This window comes from Liolophura sinensis, chromosome 6, assembly GCF_032854445.1.
Source record: "Liolophura sinensis isolate JHLJ2023 chromosome 6, CUHK_Ljap_v2, whole genome shotgun sequence".
NCBI lineage: Eukaryota > Metazoa > Mollusca > Polyplacophora > Chitonida > Chitonidae > Liolophura > Liolophura sinensis.
Genome location: NC_088300.1, coordinates 39,771,236 through 39,790,652, shown reverse-complemented (window position 1 = coordinate 39,790,652; position 19,417 = coordinate 39,771,236). Strand labels below are relative to the sequence as shown.

The window sequence follows — 19,417 nt, the reverse complement described above, 5'->3', positions numbered from 1 at the left end:
AATATTTTTGTCAAATACTTGACCTGCTTTGCGTACAGATTGTTCACATTCAATCATTAGTGTTGTGTAAGGGACTATTCACACAGGAACCAATGATTCCATCTCATGATATACTGCTTCTGAGGATTAACAATAGGTGTGTTCTGGTACTGAACTATGGATGAGAGCATATCATGATTGCTGTGTCAGCACATTTCGTGAGCGTATCATGATGGATTTGATTGCTGTGTCAGCATATTTCGTGGTAGTTTGACACGATACAGTTCAGGTGTGAGTAGTCCCTTGTATATTCGTAATCACTCTCACCTGTGCTAATAGTAGCTTCATGTAGGGAATTTCATTGTGTCTCTTTCTCTGTGGCTTGCTATCTACAGTCCCTGATCACTGTGAGGAGTCTGACGGCTACAACGGACACCAGGAAGGTATAACCATATTAGCTAGGCTCTGCTGCCAATAGTCTACAGCGTAACCAAACCCACGCAGTACATGGTATTCACCTACCTTACTGCTGTCTTCTATTTTGACAGATTTGTACCATTTTCATTTTGTGAGTCCATGCCAGACAATATCACTGCTCCCTAAGATCTTGTCTCGAAAACACATTTTCTGGTAATTTTAAACTGTTGTCATCTTGGGACATATGAAACATCATTTTAAGGGAAACATTTTTTGCATGGTTTGCATTAAATGTAATTTAACTGAAGAATGAATAAATATTAAACAAAGAACCTCTTTACATTTACCTGTCCACCCAAATTCCACCAGCGGAAATCCCACGTTAACTTGTCCTGATTTAAATGCAAAAGAATACGTTGTGCTAAATTGTGCTAAAACTTTTACTGAGAGTATCTGTTTGCTAAATATTACAAGTTACGTGCAAAATTTCCAAAATACATATTTGGAATTGTGCTAAATATTTGGCCAATATTCTAGACAACCAATGCTATTTACATCCCCACCCCGAAGCCCTCCCTCCCCCACACTCATTTCAATGTGCATTATTGCAGGCATATGATTATTTGCTCATTAAATATTTATGTTTTTTTTTATTTACCATATTTCTTTTTGTGCTTGTATTTATTAACGCATTGACATTAGCTTTAGATAGAATGTAGACCCAATTTTCTTTGAATTACATCGTAATGTTACACATATTTTAAATGACAGTATGTATTTGTACTTGCAGAAGTTTTGTAATGTGTCATTTATATTATTTAGATGTTTATGTAATTCTTACTTTTCCAGGGTGCAGAAGTATATGAGTATGCATAACTGTATTGTTAACAATCTGTCAACGATAGAAAGAAGTTAGCCCATAGTCATTTTTGCTTCATCTGAAAAGTAATTGTATAATGCTGTAATAGTTTATAGTTGTGAAAATGGAAGGTGTTATTTTGGCAACTTAGTGTAGAATTTGGGTGAGACCAGTGTCCGGTGCTTAACAAAGGCTGATCTGACTGTGATGTTTCATTAAGGTAGATCAACAAAACTTCCCATTGCAGACATGATGCAGCAGCAGAAACAGCCACCTTTGCGGAGTACGGCCCCTCCCCCTCCAGTCCCCCCACCCCCAGTGCCTATCCACCCCTCGGAGTACGCCAGTTACTATGGTTCGGAGGCCTCTCTTTTATCTAGTTTGCCGTTTTTGTCCGATATTTTAGGATGGATGAATGACCTTGCTGTTCTATGCATGAGGACCATTTGGATTGCCAGCATTCAGCGTACATTCAAATTCATGAATCTGCTCTCCTCTGGCTGGAGTTCTACCCCTTTCCCTCTGTCAATAACTCGACCTTGACTGTAACAATTTAAACAAATGTGAGATGTGAAAACTGTGGGCTTTCGGAATTGTTAATATATGCAATTGTCATTTTTTGAAGGAAGTGTTTTATCACAAAGACATAATCACTGTTGTGATACAAGACATTATGTCGTTTGTATTTTGTGATACTAACAGCACACAGTGAACTGCCGATTTGTATACCTCTTTTGTTTTCATTATTAACATGCCTTATTTTTATTTCAATCAGTTTGTTATTCTCTCCTTCCCAATATATGAACACCGTTTTTGTGTACAACATTGTTTTCGTTATCACGTAAATCACTAACCAATTACCTTTATGGGCAAAATATTAATTCAGGTTTTTTAAAATCTTATCTTCATCTAAACATCAGTCGATAATATTTACTTCTTAATCACCTTGTGGGTTTCATTTAAAAATAGGTTATTCATGAAATGTGAAACACTACCATCTTGGAATTACAAATCTTCATCAAAAGTAACTAAACTTTGGTATTGATGTTCATGCATCTGGTGATATTCTGGCGCATCTAGAAGTCTTTGTGCATAACCTATCCATTCCTGGAAAACCAGTTCTTCAAACATTGCAAGAAATCTTCACAATCAAATATGATATGATAGTAACTTTTCTCAGATTTCTTTTGCAATTCTTTGCATCTGTTCCTAATATTTGAATTTTTGATTTATCAGTTCTTTTTTTTTTTCTTTCTTTTTGTGCATTTTATTTGATTGGAGGCTTGAGGTATTGTACATATACTGGAATGAACAGATATCTGCATTTTGCTGTTGGATACACTGAACATGTTTCCAAAGGAAAACCACATTATTAATAAGAAAAACAAACTTCTGATTTTGCTGTTTATTCATTTCCCGTGGAATAGTTGTCATGTACTTAAGACCATAAATTTATGTTACCAACATCAATTATGCTAAAAAAAAAAAAGAACAATATATTTTCTACACATTTTTTATTCAGATCATAATGTTTGGTGATTATTGGCAACGTATCAGATGAATAAATCCTTACCATATTGTCAGGTTGCATGAAGGATGCTCGGGAAGCTCTGCATATGTATTTATTTATTTATTTATTTATTTGATTGATGTTTTATGCGAGTCTCAAGACTATTTTACCTATACAGTGGCGGCAGTATGGTGGGCGGACATCCACGGCCACTCTTGATATGTATTAAATGTTCTTATAGCTATATTGTTTTATTTTCTCTGCAGGACACCAGAGTATTCAAAGCCATTGTAATTGTGAACATATCATTACCAGCATGTAATAGTTGTGTGACACTTGTATGGTTATGTTGTATTTAGGTGCTCCTCCCAGACCCCCTCCTCCCCATGAGATGGCCCCACCCCGCCCACCACCTCCAGAAACAGATGATGAGGATGAGATGGCCTTTCCCATCCCTCAGGCAAATCAACCCATCATGGTGAGCAATTAAGACGTGTACTTATTAACACTTGCCCTTGGAGGGGAAACCCACGACCATTTGCAGTTTTCTTGGTGTATAGTACTGATTGTTAAAGCTTATACATATGTCTGCTTTTAAGTATGTGCTAATGCACATGACCATATTAAAGGTTTTACCTTGTTTTAGAATTTACATTTCCTTCCATTAAATTATTCCTTGCAAAAGGTCTAATTTGATGTGATATTAGCAGAGGTATTTCTGTTTGTATCATAAAGCAGATGTGTACAAAGCCTTTTTTTCTATTTCATTATAACTTTGTCTTGCTACATTGCCAGATGGCTGCTCATGCTTTACACATGGAGGCCAAACAGTGGTCAAGTAAAGACAATGAGATAATTGCTGCAGCCAAGAGAATGGCACTTCTTATGGCTAAACTCAGTCAGCTTGTCAGGTAAGTGCAATATGGAAGAAGTACCATCAGATGGGGCTGTTAAATTACATTTAATGCAAACCATGCAACAAATGTTTCCCTTAAAATGTTGTTTCATATGTCTCAAGATGACAACAGTTTAAAATTACCAGAAAATGTGTTTTTTTTTTTTTGTGTTATACGTATGGATGTACCAGTGTGTTCACACTTGTTGTAAACTTGCTTGTAAACATCAAAACAAAACTTGGGGCTGTGCTGGTCTGGAATTTGAGGGATGTGGCTACATGCAGATGTACACAGATGTACTTAACGTTAGCTACTTCACTCGTTTTTCCTTACAATAATTAAAATCAAACTGAATTTCTGTGGTAGCTTTGTAGTTTTAACATGAAAAATCGAATCAGTATATGTGATGTTTTCTGATGAATTCTCTGGTTCCCCACTACAGGGGTGAAGGTGGCTCCAAGAAGGACCTGATTGCCACAGCCAAGGCTATAGCTCAGGCCTCGGAGGAGGTGACCCGTCTGGCCAAGAAGCTTGCAGCTGACTGTACGGACAAGAGAATGAGGACGGTCAGTGCAAAGCTAAAACTTTCTAGCATAAATCACACCCGGTTGTTCAAACTGGTTTAAGACCCAGTACCAGATTCAGTTTTAAGCCAAGTTTTCAGTTTTGTACTTTGTGTATAAACATGTTTAACATAATATTAAATATGAACTAAAACTGCTCCTGTTACACTTTGACTTTGGAGAACTGCATTGGCGGCTAAGTTTGGCTAAAAATTTAAGTATAAAATATGACTTAATACCAGTACTAGCTGATACACTTTCGAACAACTGGGCCCAGGGATTTCATTTTCAAACAGGCTGGCTATTTATACCACAACACCACTACCTTTATGTCTTCTTGCAATGTCCTTGAAAGCAGGTGGTAATCTGAAATAGTTTGCCCATCAAACACAGGTTATATGTAGTTATTCTCTGGAATGTTAGTGCCAGTGTAAACTTGATCAGCATAATACCGCAGTTTTCATTGGGTATCTCGACTGAAAACCAATCTGAGCCAGATTCGTGCACAAGTTTCGCACGTTTTACCATTTACTGATTCCAGCTGGTCTTTACAAGTACCTTTCATACAATATAACTGTTCGAAACATTGTCTAATTGTGAAGAAAGTTTGTGTGCACAGTTAAGATAACACTCAAAGTCAATGTTAAAATGTTACGTCATTGAAAATGACATTAATGACAGACCAAAAGTGGGTATTTCTCATTATGAAATGAAGCTAAAGACATTGTATTGCCTAACATTATCCAATGCAAATGCTACAAAACCATCCACCCAGAAGTAGTGATATGTAAACACACACTTTTTTTCATGTGACTTAGGTGGCCATTTTGGGTCGAAATGAAATGAGCCATTATATTTAGAACCTCATGTCTGATTGACTTGAAATTTAGCATGCATTCCCTGGGGTCTATTTGGGAAGTAAATGAGCGCAATATGTGGGCAAGTTAAATTTTAGCTGATACAGCGAAAGTGACGTCAGATGAAAACAGATAGATTGAATTATAAGTTTCTAAACATGTTACGCGATGTAGTGTCACTTTGGCATCCTGATCACGAATCTGGTCATATGTTTAGTGTGATCTGTACTTTTGTGGCAAATTGTGTTTCAGAAGCTCAGTTTCCACCATATTGGAAGATCAAGTGACAGAAAACTTCCACATTTGTAAAGCTGAAAATCATACTACATATGTTTTGTATGCATGCTGAAAATTGTTGAACTGTGTTTAAAAAAAAAACACAACATGCATTTGCCCAAAACTTGTCAACTACTACATTTGACACATTTACATGTACATGCTATTTAGTGTATTTGATGACTGGGAAGGATGTGCACTTTCAAATTAAAATGCCGCATCAGTGAAAAGGCCATTAATGACATATTCACTAATAACAGATGTCCATGTAACTACACATATTCATACCAGGAATTTAATAATTATGTGAATATGAGCTGTTTGGGCAGCGCTTAAGGCATTTTTATGTATGTTTTTGCTCTTGGCTGGATTGTAGCTGAAGTCATCTGCAGAGTGTGATATGGATCACAAGTAGACAGCTGAGCAGCTCAGCTGAGTCTACAGCTCTTCACCCAGTAAAATGGAGCAAATAGTGAAACCTGTAGATTTTGGCACGGCATAACTCGCCTTATATGACAAATAATACCATAAAATCTCTGATATTCCAGTACATTAAAGAATTGGTTTTCAGAAAAATATATTTTTAGAAATGTAATACTGTCCTGTGCTTTACATCAGGCCGTTTGAAAAAGACGTGTGCTGACCAAAACCTGATCCATTGACCGGATTGACCGCTCGTATATGACTTATACTAGGGCTCAGATTAAGACTTTTTAGGGGCTGGCCATTCCTGGGAAACTGAACGTTTCTCACTGTGGCGCACCAGTTATATTAACTGGGTTTCCTTGAGAGTATTTCCTCTTACCAATTGTTAGGAAACAGGCCACACTTTCCTGAGATGTGCGACTGTTCATGAAACTAATTACACATATAATCCCCCTCAAATCGGATACTGTTGATGCAGAAAACCTGAATCTGCAGCTTTTGCAGGTGTTTCTTTTTTTATAATTTGCGCATAAATTAAAAATCATGAAAGTGACAGGTTTTTTTTTTTATAATTTGCTCATAAATTAAAAATCATGAAAGCCACAGGTTACATTGATTGGGTTGGACACTGGTGGTTGGTGGATATCTTTTTGGGATATTAAACATTTGGGGGCATTAAGACGGTGCTGATCTTTTCCAAGTGTTGCGTCTACTGATTACACAGGTACGTTTGTATCGGCCCGGATAGCTCAGTTGGTAGAACGTCCGCTTCGGGAGTGGTAGATCCAGGATCAATCCTGGGTCAAGTCACACCTCACTCACTCAGATACGTTTGTATGTTTATCTACATTGTGTATTACAGAATCTGTTACAAGTCTGTGAAAGAATCCCCACCATTGGGACACAGCTGAAGATCTTATCTACCGTCAAAGCTACAATGTTGGGAGCACAAGGTCAGTAAATATATCCCCATTAAAGCAACATGATAAGTTGGACGTTTCCAGAATGAATGATTATGGCTTAACGCCATGTCGGCAATATTTCAGTTGTATTGTGCCGAGACGTGTTGAGAATGAGGGCTTTTTTTCTTGAATCGCTGCAGCAGGAAAGTGTGACATTTAAAATTACTGCCAGATTAAGACATTATTTGGTTTGATAGTTGTTAAATGCCATACCCCAAATCCATTTTCCAGAGGGCTGTGTTTAAATAAGTAAAATGTACATACTCATGTACTTTGGCTGCAAAAACAGAGGCTCAGTGAGAATTCTGTATTGTTTCTTTGATGTCTCAGGCACATTGATTGGGTACTAGTAAAGTGGGATGGGGTTTAGATTTATATACATAAATAAAAGTGAAATGTGATTAAATTCAAATGTCTCAATGAACAAGTACCATGTTACCTGCTTTCCTAATTGTGTCTTGTTAGAAAGGCCTTTTCTTTTATAAAACTGCTTTTTTCTGTAGAACCTATTCCAAGTCCAGATGGGAGTGAAATAGCTTGTGGTAAATCTTTAGCCAAAATTTGATTTGTTTATGAAGCATGTCATTCAAATTTTGCATGGTGAAAGTGAATTGATTTCAGAGAGAGCAGTTTAAGAGGATAAATGCAGTTCAAGGCTTGAAGAACTCTTTTTCCTGAAAATGTTTCTAATGTGTTAAGTGACAAATTGCTTGGAGTGTTCATCAGTGTCTGTGTGCAAGAAGCATTGTTTGAGTGACATGAGATGAAGAAGTGGCAGATGGGATCTGTTAGTGATATATATATATATATATATATATATATATATATATCAATATGTTGTTCAGAATTTACACTTCTAATGTAACTACTTGTAAATAAGTGGCACACATGGATAAAAGGTATGGTTGTGATGTTTCAAAGTAGGGGGTAGGGGATGAGCATTGAATGATGAATGTTGGATAAATTCGTTTGTCGTGGGAATTGTTTTTTTGGGGGTGGGGTGCAGACTGGTTGATAAAATTGCTTGTATTTTTAGGTTGGAATGGGGGATGTGTGTTGATGGTGAAATAAAGTTGATAAATTGTTCTTGTTTTACGGTTGAGAATAGGTGATAACAGTTTGATATGATCATTTGTATTAATTTTAACTAAAGCATGAGCTATGTCAGTGTGACCTGTCAGTTCCAACAAAGTTTGCTGTGTAGTTGTTGTGCATATGTATATGCCATAGCGGCTGAAATATTCTTTCACAAAGTCGCCATTTCTAAACAATAAATGTAGGCAAGTGAATGGCACAAGAATACCTTATGTTGCCAAAAAATCATTAATCAAAAACATCATTTATTCTACTGCTTTCATTTTAGCACTTAGGGCTTTTATTATTACGGGTTCATGCCTCGATGAAAGATGCATGGGGGCTTAGTACTGATTATGAGTTTTTTACATTTTCATTGCTGCTCTGTATTGACCAGAATCTAGTAAGTATGGGTTCTTTTCTTCAAAGTCACTGGTTGCCTCCCCTTGGCACATCTGAGATTTTCCGTCTTCCCACTGCTTTTCATACATGTATGTTCCTTGCAATGATTGGGCTTTACAAGCTTTTGAGTAGAAATAAATGAAATTACTTAAATCATTGATGAGTTTTCTATGAAACTGTCAGGAGGTATAAAACTCCTGAAAGTAACTTCGTTATTTGTGGCTTGTTTTCAGTGTCCACTTTCCACATATATCTTTGAGATTTACATGTCTACATTTATGACATGGTAGTTTGAAGGATTTGGTTTGGAAATTTAATATTAAACAATGAACATTGCCAAAATAGTCAACTTATACTCAAGGTAGATATGGCTTTCCAAGGCTGGCATCATAATTAGTTACAAAATGAATCCCATTAAAGTCCAGTCCCTTAAGGGAATGTGAGCTGTTTGTAAATTAGTATGCCCAAAACATCCATCATTTCATGCTCTGAAACCAATCAGGTACATCAGTCTGTCTAGATATCAAGTATGATACATTTATTATACATTTAACTGTTTTTTACAGAACATTTTAAAAATCTTTAAAAGATGTTTTTTGATGTTTCATTTTTCAGTAGTTTTGAAGTTTATGAACTATATATTTGGTGCCAGAAGTTCACGTTAAATTTTATTATACTCTGTGTTTTTCTCTTTGTGACTGCTGGGTTTGTAGATCTTTGCAATGCTGTACATTATTGTTGTTGTCTTTGTTTGCATGCAAACTGTAACAAAGTTACCTGAAAGTCTCCTTTAATAATGTAATCACAAAATATGGTGACATCTTTTAGTCAATTTGTTTCTAAAATGGCCAAGTTTTGTGTCATCTGTTTTCAGTTCATGATTTTTTTTCATATTTAAAGTGAAGTGTATGTACATTACTTTATTTCATTGCAATGTTTAATTTGTGTTGAAAATAATTTCTATATTCTGTTTATCAGAATTGCATTTTTTCCTTGAAATGAAGACTTTGAACATTGTTGAACCTGTACATTGCAGAGTGTATTGCCCTAAAATGGTGAAAGCTCAATAATTTGAATTTAACAGTTTTAGTGGCAGAATTGTAGGCTCGTGCATATACAAAGAAAATGTGATCGTCTTCCCAGTGTTAGTTATATAACCGGTGAACATGAAATTAAAGCTGTTCAGTCGCTCTTGTATCTGTACTTGTAATTATGTGTTGTTCCTTTTAAATGATTTTTTTTTGGTTGTCTTGTGTTAAGAATTGTGCGTGTTGTTGTAGGTTCTGAGGAAGATCAGGAAGCTACAGAGATGCTTGTTGGCAATGCACAGAACCTCATGCAGTCTGTCAAGGAGACAGTGCGGGCAGCGGAGGCAGCATCCATCAAGATTCGCGTGGAGACCGGCTACCAGATGAGATGGGTGCGACGCAGGCCCTGGTACACATAAAAACTGAAACTGGACAGAAAAGCGGAAAAGAATATCCAAAGAATTAATGGTGCTGTCAAAATGCAAAGAAAACATAACATAAATATTAGGTTCTTCAGTATACATCATTATCATGCAAAAGTATAGATTTTTGTCTCTTGATGCATGTGTAGGCTTCCTTGTGGACTCCCAAAGGATGTTGAAAAAGTTTGTTGATGCCAACTTACATTTAACAAGAATTCTATCATATTAAAATGAATCAGTGTGTGTGACTCTGCTTTGTGCCTGCAGATGTACACTAGCTATGGATTTTTTCTCAATGTTTGAAAATACATGAATTTTGGTCCCATTCATCTAGTTTCATGCACGTTTCATTCAGAACAAGCGGTGTAATATTATCACAGGTTTGAGTTTCTCAGACTTTTCTCCTCTCTCTGCTTGCCCCTCTCTGTGACAGTTAAGGACAATAATACTGCCACCCTCCATGCATACACATTTCACATTATCATCCTTAGTGAACGCTGAGTGTGCGTTAGACACTGAACTAAATGCTTGTACTCTGTTCTGTTGGGAGACAGTAACATGGTAGACACCCAAGGACGAAAAATGATTATGTATGGCTATTATTGTTAATATGGCAAGAGAACAAACAAAACTCATGAATACAAATTTCTTACAATTAAAAGTAGTGTTTATGTAAGTGCATGTACTGTATTTGGTATGCAGCAATGTTTGTAGGTCTGTGTAAGAAATACTTACAATACATGCATATAGGGCATTTGTAACAACCATTGTGTGATTTATTTATTTTCACTTATACAACAGCGGCCTGCATTATGGTGGGTGGAAACCGGGCAGAGCCCGGGGGAAACCCACGACCATCAGCAGGTTCATCGTGTGATAACTGCTTGTATATTTTCTGTACTTCCAACCATGGCATTTGTGAATGTATAGCGAATTAAAGAAGTGAAGGTGTTAACCAGGGTATTGATTGCAGCCATTTGGAATGGAATTCAAGTTGAAAACTGTTTTGTACATGTTGATATCAGCTTATGCGTGTTTTGCTGAATCTTCAGTGTAATATTAGGGGGATCCTCTTTATAAAAACACACATCTGTTGAAAACACACACATTGTGTAATGACTCCAGATTGCTTTCCTTGTCACATTTAAATATCTGAAAGACAAGGATAAAACTGTTAACAGCACACTTATGTTGGTCAGTATTTTTGCACTACAGTTGAAGTGAAATGTCAAGATTAACACAGAGCACTTGCAAGACAAAATTAGTCATGTCCCTCACCAGATATTACTGTATTCAAGCATATTTATAACAAATAAAATCCGGATTGATTTTACTATGTTTACAGTCATTATTGTTGATAAACTTACATTTGAATGATGGCAGTTTTCTTTGTGAGTTAGGTTTACTAGAAGTTTTTGTTTGGTATTTTTGTTAACTTTTATCTTCTTGAAATAAGATGGGTAAAAGTTTTTGTGTATTAATAACTTAAGTGTTTTTTTTTAGTGCGGACGTTCCAAAATTGTTGGATATATGGTATAGGTAGATAGTTTATTTAAATATTTAAGTGGTACTTGATAGCATAGCCATTATGATAGAGCTTCTACAGGCTGCTGAAATAACCTGTACATGTTATGGGTGATGGCATCATATTGTAATTTGCGGTACATCTGTCTTTGCCCATTGTCTTTAAGAGAGGAAAATGATTTGTGAGGAGAAGAAGAAAAAATGTTGTTCAGCTTGTGAGAATAATCCTTTTCAAATTGTTGTAAGTGTTGAATATTAATGGTGCATGTAAGATGAAGATGAAACTATTAAGTCCCTGTTATGTTGCAAAATTAAAAATTAAATTTCGATGACGTACATTTTAATCTTAATTCTTTCTTCAAAGTTTAGGAAGAGCTTGCGCCTAGAAAAATGGCAAGTGTATTCTGCAAGTGGTGATAGTCGACATGTTAACATAGTCTAGCTGAGACTAACGCCTCTGATTTCCAGAAATCAAATCGCGATGTCTTCACTAATAATGTCAGAAAATTTTTCTCATGTATCTGTACTTGAATCATATAGGAAGATATTTTCCAATTTTCAAAATGAAATGATTTGTGTAAGCTTTTCTTCATACCTCTGTCTGTTACGTTGTTGTAACGCTCTATTAAGAGGACATTTGTGATCAATTACATGTACTTTGTAGAAAATGTGGCTTAGAAAGAAATGTTTGTGGCATTCTTAGTTCTTTACTTTGCTGTCACTTCGTTTTTTTTTTTGTGTGCTTTTTTTTTTAAAATTACTCCTTGTGTTTTGGTAAATTACATTTCATTTTACCTCCATGTGAAAGCAAATTCTTAAGAGTATATTACAACTAACAATAAACAGCAGGGGATTATAGGGGAGGAGTAATGAGGACAAGAGTCTGCTTTCCTATAGGATAATGTACAGGCTGTTGAGACAAATATAGCATGTGACACACCTTGGCTAATCCTCACCTTTTCAAGTCCGGTCAAACTGACTTTCTGTAGCATGTATATGTACGTATGTAAAGCCACTCAGTGTTCATACCAGTGTGGAATGTTGTTTGGTTCAGTGTTATCAAACCATGCTCTGTTTAAAACCAAGTTGTGAATTATTTTGTCACTTGGTTATTTGTGCAAGATACTGTGATGGTTTATGTTCTATATATATTACCATGTTATTTATTGCTGCAGAATCGAGTTTATAAAAAAAAAAATATGTGAAATTTTATGCTTATTGGCATTTATATGGGAAAGGAAAGTGCCACTTACTTTCCAAATAAACAAAGCCAAGAAGTGGCTCTCATTCCCATTTTCCAAACATGTTTGCAATATTTCTATCTAAATATTGAAAGACAATTTAAAACTTAACAAATTCTTTACGGTAAAATGTAATGGTGTCAAAAGGGATGGCAGATGAACTCTTAAAACAATTCATTTGGCTAGCTGCATTTAGGTGAAGCTTGTTTCTGGTCGAATCTTTCCTAAATGGCCTCATAGTTAGCAACATTATTATTTTAGCATAGCTACCAAATTTTTTCTAAGAGTTTTCGTTCTGTTGTTGCGTTAACTATATGTACAGAGCAATGAAGAACATTTTTGGTAGACAGTTTTGGCAAATAATGCAATTCAGACATCATTTGGTTAGCTTTTGGTTCAACTATTTGTACACAGCTGCTGTTGTATCCTTTGGTTGTGATTGGAAAGTGATTGTGAGTGATTAATCAGTTTATCTGTGTTCTATAAATAGTGGTAATTAGAGGTGAACATTTCGAATATGAATATTTTGGTGTATTTTGTACACATAGAACATGTTTTTGCATAGTGGCTTAATGCCATTCTTGTTTATTTACTATTTTACAGTGTTGTAGTTCTGCCATTGCTTTGGTTTACAAGCCTATGTTCTAGGAAAGTTTATAACATGTATATATATATACATATAGCTTATTACTTTTTTCTTTGTTACATGATGTCAGTGTTATTTTTAGTTTGTGCATACCTGTCAGTAATTGTGCAAGGGCGTTCAGTACCTTCTTTATGTTGTGTAGTATATTTGCTAACATATTTTTGAAGACAAAATAAACATTTCATACAAAATTACTGAGCACTTGTTGGCTTGTGCGTTACTTGTCCCATTGAAACCCATTTTCCTAATAATTTTCCAAAATATATATTTCCTAGCCTTAGGTGATGCTCATAAGAGTTCAGCAGGTCGATGCACACCCTGCTAATAAACAAAAATAGTATGCACACCATGTAGTAATGGGGAGATAGCACACCAGCGCGGCGTAATGACCCAGGAGCCTTTTCACTGTGGTCACTGTAAAGTCCAGCTCATGCTGGCTTTGTCTCCAGCCATGCGTAGAAAGGTCTTTCAGCAACCTGTGGATAATTATGGGCTTCCCCCAGCCTCTGCCCGGTTTCCTCCCACCATGATACTGACTGAAGTCATATAAGTGAAATATACTTGAGTACGGCGTATATTACCAACAAATAAATAAATCATGTAATGAGGTAGCTTTCTAGAGATGGAAGATGGAGATGGATGCCTCTCTAAATTCAGACAATTCAGAAATCCCTTGAAACTGTCACCAAAGGTGTGACAGCTAGAGCAGTGCGCTGAGGTGCTATGTGTTGGGGAAGAGCCAGCATCGCCTGTTAATGTTATTGATTTGTACAATAACATGAAGGAAGTCAAAAGACAAATCTGCTTGTTGTCACATTGTATATTTACATCATTCATAGAGGGTGTACATGGTAAGGCCTTGCAGCAACCTGCGGATGGTTCTGTGTTGCCCCGGGTTCTGCCCGGTTTCCTCCCACCATAATGCTGGCCGCCCTTGTATAAGTGAACTATTCTTAGGGTGTAAGTAAGGCGTAAAACATCAAGCAAATAAATAAATCATTCAGAGATTCTCATCTACATGTATAGAGGAGAACTGGAGTAGATGGTAGATCATGGTCATAAGGAGTCAAGATCTGAGCCTGAACAGTAGAGCTGACAACCGATCTCTACTAAACATTGAATAATCTTGGGAATCCCCGTTGGGATTGAGTGGTGAACCTTTATAGCTCACTATAGACAAAGCAGTTGTTAAGTGGACCCTGCTGAGACTGAGTGGTGAACCTTTATAGCTCATTGTAGACAAAGCAGTTGTTTAGTGGACCCTGTTGAGACTGAGTGGTGAACCTTTATAGCTCATTGTAGACAAAGCAGTTGTTAAGTGGACCCTGTTGAGACTGAGTGGTGACCCTTTATAGCTCATTGTAGACAAAGCAGTTGTTTAGTGGACCCTGTTGAGACTGAGTGGTGAACCTTTATAGCTCATTGTAGACAAAGCAGTTGTTAAGTGGACCCTGTTGAGACTGAGTGGTGACCCTTTATAGCTCATCGTAGACAAAGCAGTTGTTAAGTGGACCCTGTTGAGACTGAGTGGTGAACCTTTATAGCTCATTGTAGACAAAGCAGTTGCTTAGTGGAACCTGTTGAGACTGAGTGGTGAACCTTTATAGCTCACTGTAGACAAAGCAGTTGTTAAGTGGACCCTGTTGAGACTGAGCGATGACCTTTATAGCTCAATGTAGACAAAACAGTTGTTAAGTGGGCCCTGGAGAGAATGAGTGATGGCCAGTTATGAACAGGTTGAATTGCTGAAGTACATGTTTAGCTGACGGGAAGGTTACTCTGGGAGTCATGGCCCTAACTATTGACCATCTTAAAGTTATAAGTGAGAGAAATAAAGTACACATACTCTGTGTATAGTTAAGAGTACTAAATTCTATATACAGCGAATGGTTGGAAACCTGTCGGTGACAAAACCACCTATCATATACATTCATTTCTAAGGACACAACTTATTACCTGTTTGAAGTGACGGGACAGTATCACACCTTGTGGCTTGTCAGTTCATCTTTGGATGCATTGATTTGCCAAGCAGTACTGAGCCACACTGATTTATGTCCTCTAACAATAGGTCCGAAACATCTGTGACTATTGACTGGACAACAAGGTTTTTAAAAATGTTATTTTGTTCTCATCTGGTTAAAATGCAAACAAAATATATATATATATATATATATATATATATATATATATATATATATGCCCATATACCAGCTTCCTAAACTGCTACAACAGCTACATGACTGTTAACTTCATCAATTGTATTAATGTTTTATCATATTAAATTAACAAAGAACTCAATAAAAACGTCATTTTTGTATCTCTTAAAGCGTTTTACACCAATAGCGGGTGTATCCGCCGTGTGCCTGGATGACAGTCTGAAACCTTCTCATCCATATCATCTGCCAACCTCCTGATACTCTGAAGGGGAAGTCGCTGCCATTTATAAGATGCAAAATTACGTTTTCAGTGAGTAATTTCAATCACTGCTTCAACACTGAAAAAGCCATTGTTTCACATAAAAAACAGTGATGGTTCACAAGCAATAACATTTTACACTCTTCTGATAAAGAAGAAGATTAGTAGCACGTGTACAAAAATTGTAACAGTGAAAACGTGAGGGTGCTTAATTAAGTTCTTTATGTACATATTAAGGATGGCTTAAATGCATTAAAACATGACATGTCTCCTTCCTGAAACTCAATTTCACAATGACATTCCTTAAAATCCAAGCAAAACTTTACCTCTCTGCGGCAATATAACTCCACCATTAGTTAATTCACCTAGTAAAGGAATCTGCCTTGCTCTGCTTAATGGCTGCCCTTTATTGCCAAAACTTGAGCAACTAAAAAATTTTGCTTTCCAAAAAGTGAGAGGTTGAAGTTATACGATTCACTGAAACCTTTTAGAATAGTAATGTATCCGATTCTGAAATACTTATTGATGGGTTTACCTATGAACGTAAATACAGGTTCAGCAATGGTGGAGGCAGTATAGCTGTGTATATAGCAAATGGTTTGCCTTATGACAGACGAACAGATCTTGAAAACAACAATCTTGAGATGATCTGGCTTGAAATTAAGCCTGCCAAGTGAAAATCATTTTTAACATGTTTTATATATAGACCTCCAAATTTACCTTCAACATGGATGCATAAATTTGAATCAAACCTGGAAATGGTCGATAATGAGCACAAAGAACTCATTCTTCTCGGTGATTTCAATATTGATCGGGGCCTCCGTGGCTCAGTTAGGTAGCGCGCTAGCGCAGCGTAATGACCCATGTGTCTCTCACCAATGCGGTCGCTGTGAGTTCAAGTCCAGCTCATGCTGGCTTCCTCTCCGGCCCTACGTGGGAAGGTCTGCAGCAACCTGTGGATGGTTGTGGGTTTCCCCGGGGCTCTGCCCGGTTTCCTCCCACCATAATGCTGGCCGCCGTCGTATAAGTGAAATATTTTTGAGTACGGCGTAAAACACCAATCAAATAAATAAATAAATATTGATCTACATGTATGCAAAATAGTATGCACACCATGCATTGCACATCATAAATGGAGCAGCATTACTGATTCATTTAGTCTTGAACACAATTAGTTAATTCCCAACCCGAATGACAAGATCAACATTAACTTTAAATGATCATATCTTTGTTACTGTACTGACAATATCCTGCTCATGTCCATATAGTGACCATTTCCCAGTCTGTATTACTAGGATATCTTTAAAGATGTCTTTGATAAGCATACTTCCCTGAAAACTAGACGAGTCAAACACCTGTCTGAACCACCCTGGGTTACTAAGGATATAACCACCCTGGGTTACTAAGGATATAACCACCCTGGGTTACTAAGGATATACTTCACTCTATGCATAAGCAGGGCATTTACATACGCAAAGATGGCGCAATAAATTACAGGCGCTGGAGAAACAAGGTGACTGGCTAGGAAGCAAAAATTCTCAACTGACCTGATAAATAACACATCCTCCCTTACGGAAGACGGCAAAAGTCATAATTCTCCATAAGGGTGTCCCAAAAAAAAAAACAAAAAAAAAAAACTGCAAATTATCGTCCTATCTACATCTTACCCATGTTTTCTAAAATCATTGATCGGCATGTGCACAATAGAGTTTATGAATATCTCACTACAGCATTCTCAGTCAGGCTTACGATCATTACACTCTTGTGAAACTGCTCTCTTCAAAATGGTAGAAAGCTTGCGTTTAGCAATTGATGAAGGGGAACTTATTGGAACAGTACTTGTACCGTTAAAAAAGCATTTAACACTGTTAGTCATGATATTTTACTTCAAAAACTTGAAATCTACAAGTTCCAGAAAACTGCTGTTAATTCCTTTAAATCCCACTTGTCCAACAGAAAGCACATGGCTGCTTTCTGTGGTGAAATGCTGCATCCCTTGCTTGTTCAGGGAGGAGTTCCACAGGGCTCCATATTAGGACCTGTACTTTTTATTACGTATTTAAATGTTCTAGCATTGTGTATCAGTCATACAGAAACTTGGCTCGACAACTTTGCAGATGACACCACTCTTATTGTTCAATTTATCAAAAATTGAGCTGCAAAGAGTATGGATGATGTTAAGGGAAGGTGTGGAGCAAATTCTATATTTATAAATGCCAATAAATCCAAATGTATGTTGCTTGGATCCAGACAGCGCTTAAATGCAGGCAACCACAATTCCTTCTCTATATCAATTGATGGAAACAGACTAGTAAAAGCCAGGTCTACTAAACTTTTGGGTATCCACATTGATGAAAACCTAACATGGACTACAAAATGTGGCAAAAATGTATTAAAACTTCTTGGGGATTCTCAGAGGAATACGAAAACTGTTAACCATCTACTGTGGTAAAATTTTTGTCAAATTTTATATCTTACCTTACCTTAATTACTGACCTACAGTACAGGGGAAAAGTACAAATGCCAATTGTGAAAAAATGGTGAATTTACAGAAACGAGCTGCAAGACTTGTATAAAAAAATAACAGTAGTATTGTTTTTCAAAGGTTGAAATGGTTGGCATTTAATGCAAGGATAAACTTCAGAACTGTTTCATTTATCTACAAAACATTAAAGAACCATACTCCCAGTTATCTGTAGCAACTAATTCCCAATAGAGACATCCACAATATTAATGTACGAAAATCAAGTCTTAAGTATCTCCCTCCCAAACCAAGAACTAATCATCTCAGACACAGTTACATCTTTTCGGGCATTTTGTTATGGAATTCACTACCTTTGGGTATAAAAGAAGCTCCCACATTTTCCAGTTTTCAATCTCGTTATCTTAAACACTACACAGATACATTGACTTCTGACTAATGTCTGTATCTTTCCTGTCGCCCAATACTCTATCCTGTAAATAATGTTTCACTGTTAAACTATTTATTTAGTTCTTTACACATTTTAACCACATGTACCTACATTATATTTACATTTGTTTCCATGTATTAATAAGTTTGTCATTCTTATTAGTATGTGTTATGATGAATTATTATTGTGACATGTATTTAGAAGGCCTTAGGGAAGACAGGCTCCAGGGTCAATGTGAATGTAGTGCTTTCAACCATATGACGACGAGGAGTAATAAGGTGTATGTATACATATCACATGTCTTCATGTGGCATGGCGAGTTCATGCCACTAAAGTGCTTCCGCCACTGACGTATCACGCTGAAGACACCAGACATGACACCCACCCAGTCACATTATACCGGCATCGGGTCAACTAGTCCTGTTTCCTTGCTTTGCTATCTGTGCTGAGCGCCAAGCGTTCGTTTTGACGTTTTCCTAGAGCAAAGCCAAGCAAGGAGGCGGAGGAAAACAGAGAGTCGGATGTGTTTATGCATTAATTTGAATGGTGTTTTACGCCGTACTTAAAAATATTTCACTTATACGACGGTGCCCAGCATTATGACGGTAGGAAACCGGGCAGAGCCCAGACGAAACCCACCAAAATTTCGATTTTCTCGTTCGGCCGATCCTTAGCATTCATGAAATAAAATAAAATGAGCGTCAAATACACCAAACACTGCATAGCACACTTTACAATACAAAAACTTATAAAAAAATAATTAATGACAGCGCGATTTGAGGGCATTTTGGTTCGATGTAGGCGACAAACGTGCTCAGCGTGGAGCAGATCGTATGCACATATAGGCCTATAGCTTCGCTAACCACGTTTTTGGAGAAACCATATACATACGATCTGATTTTAATCAGTATTTTTAAAGCAATTTAATACATAAATCATACATTGCACGTGCTTAAAACGCCAACGCAAAACTGGAAATAACTCAAATCGTGGTCACTACGGTAGGCC

At 36.8% G+C, this 19,417-nt stretch overlaps 1 protein-coding gene across 6 annotated transcripts in view; it reads left to right on the top strand.

Annotated features, from left to right (window-relative positions):
• Nucleotides 1-13,276, top strand: part of LOC135469064 (vinculin-like) — a 68,248-nt gene extending 54,972 nt beyond the window's left edge. For 2 of the 6 annotated variants that reach the window (XM_064747587.1, XM_064747584.1), the window contains exons 18-25: nucleotides 375-422; nucleotides 1,503-1,610; nucleotides 3,125-3,243; nucleotides 3,561-3,676; nucleotides 4,104-4,227; nucleotides 6,646-6,736; nucleotides 7,249-7,287; nucleotides 9,502-13,276. In XM_064747587.1, the coding sequence (XP_064603657.1) occupies nucleotides 375-422; nucleotides 1,503-1,610; nucleotides 3,125-3,243; nucleotides 3,561-3,676; nucleotides 4,104-4,227; nucleotides 6,646-6,736; nucleotides 7,249-7,287; nucleotides 9,502-9,668 (812 nt within the window). In that variant the 3' untranslated portion in view covers nucleotides 9,669-13,276. The remainder of the gene's footprint in view (nucleotides 1-374; nucleotides 423-1,502; nucleotides 1,611-3,124; nucleotides 3,244-3,560; nucleotides 3,677-4,103; nucleotides 4,228-6,645; nucleotides 6,737-7,248; nucleotides 7,288-9,501) is intronic. The other 4 variants (XM_064747586.1, XM_064747588.1, XM_064747585.1 and 1 more) reach the window with 4 other exon arrangements.
• Nucleotides 13,277-19,417: the final 6,141 nt, after the last annotated feature.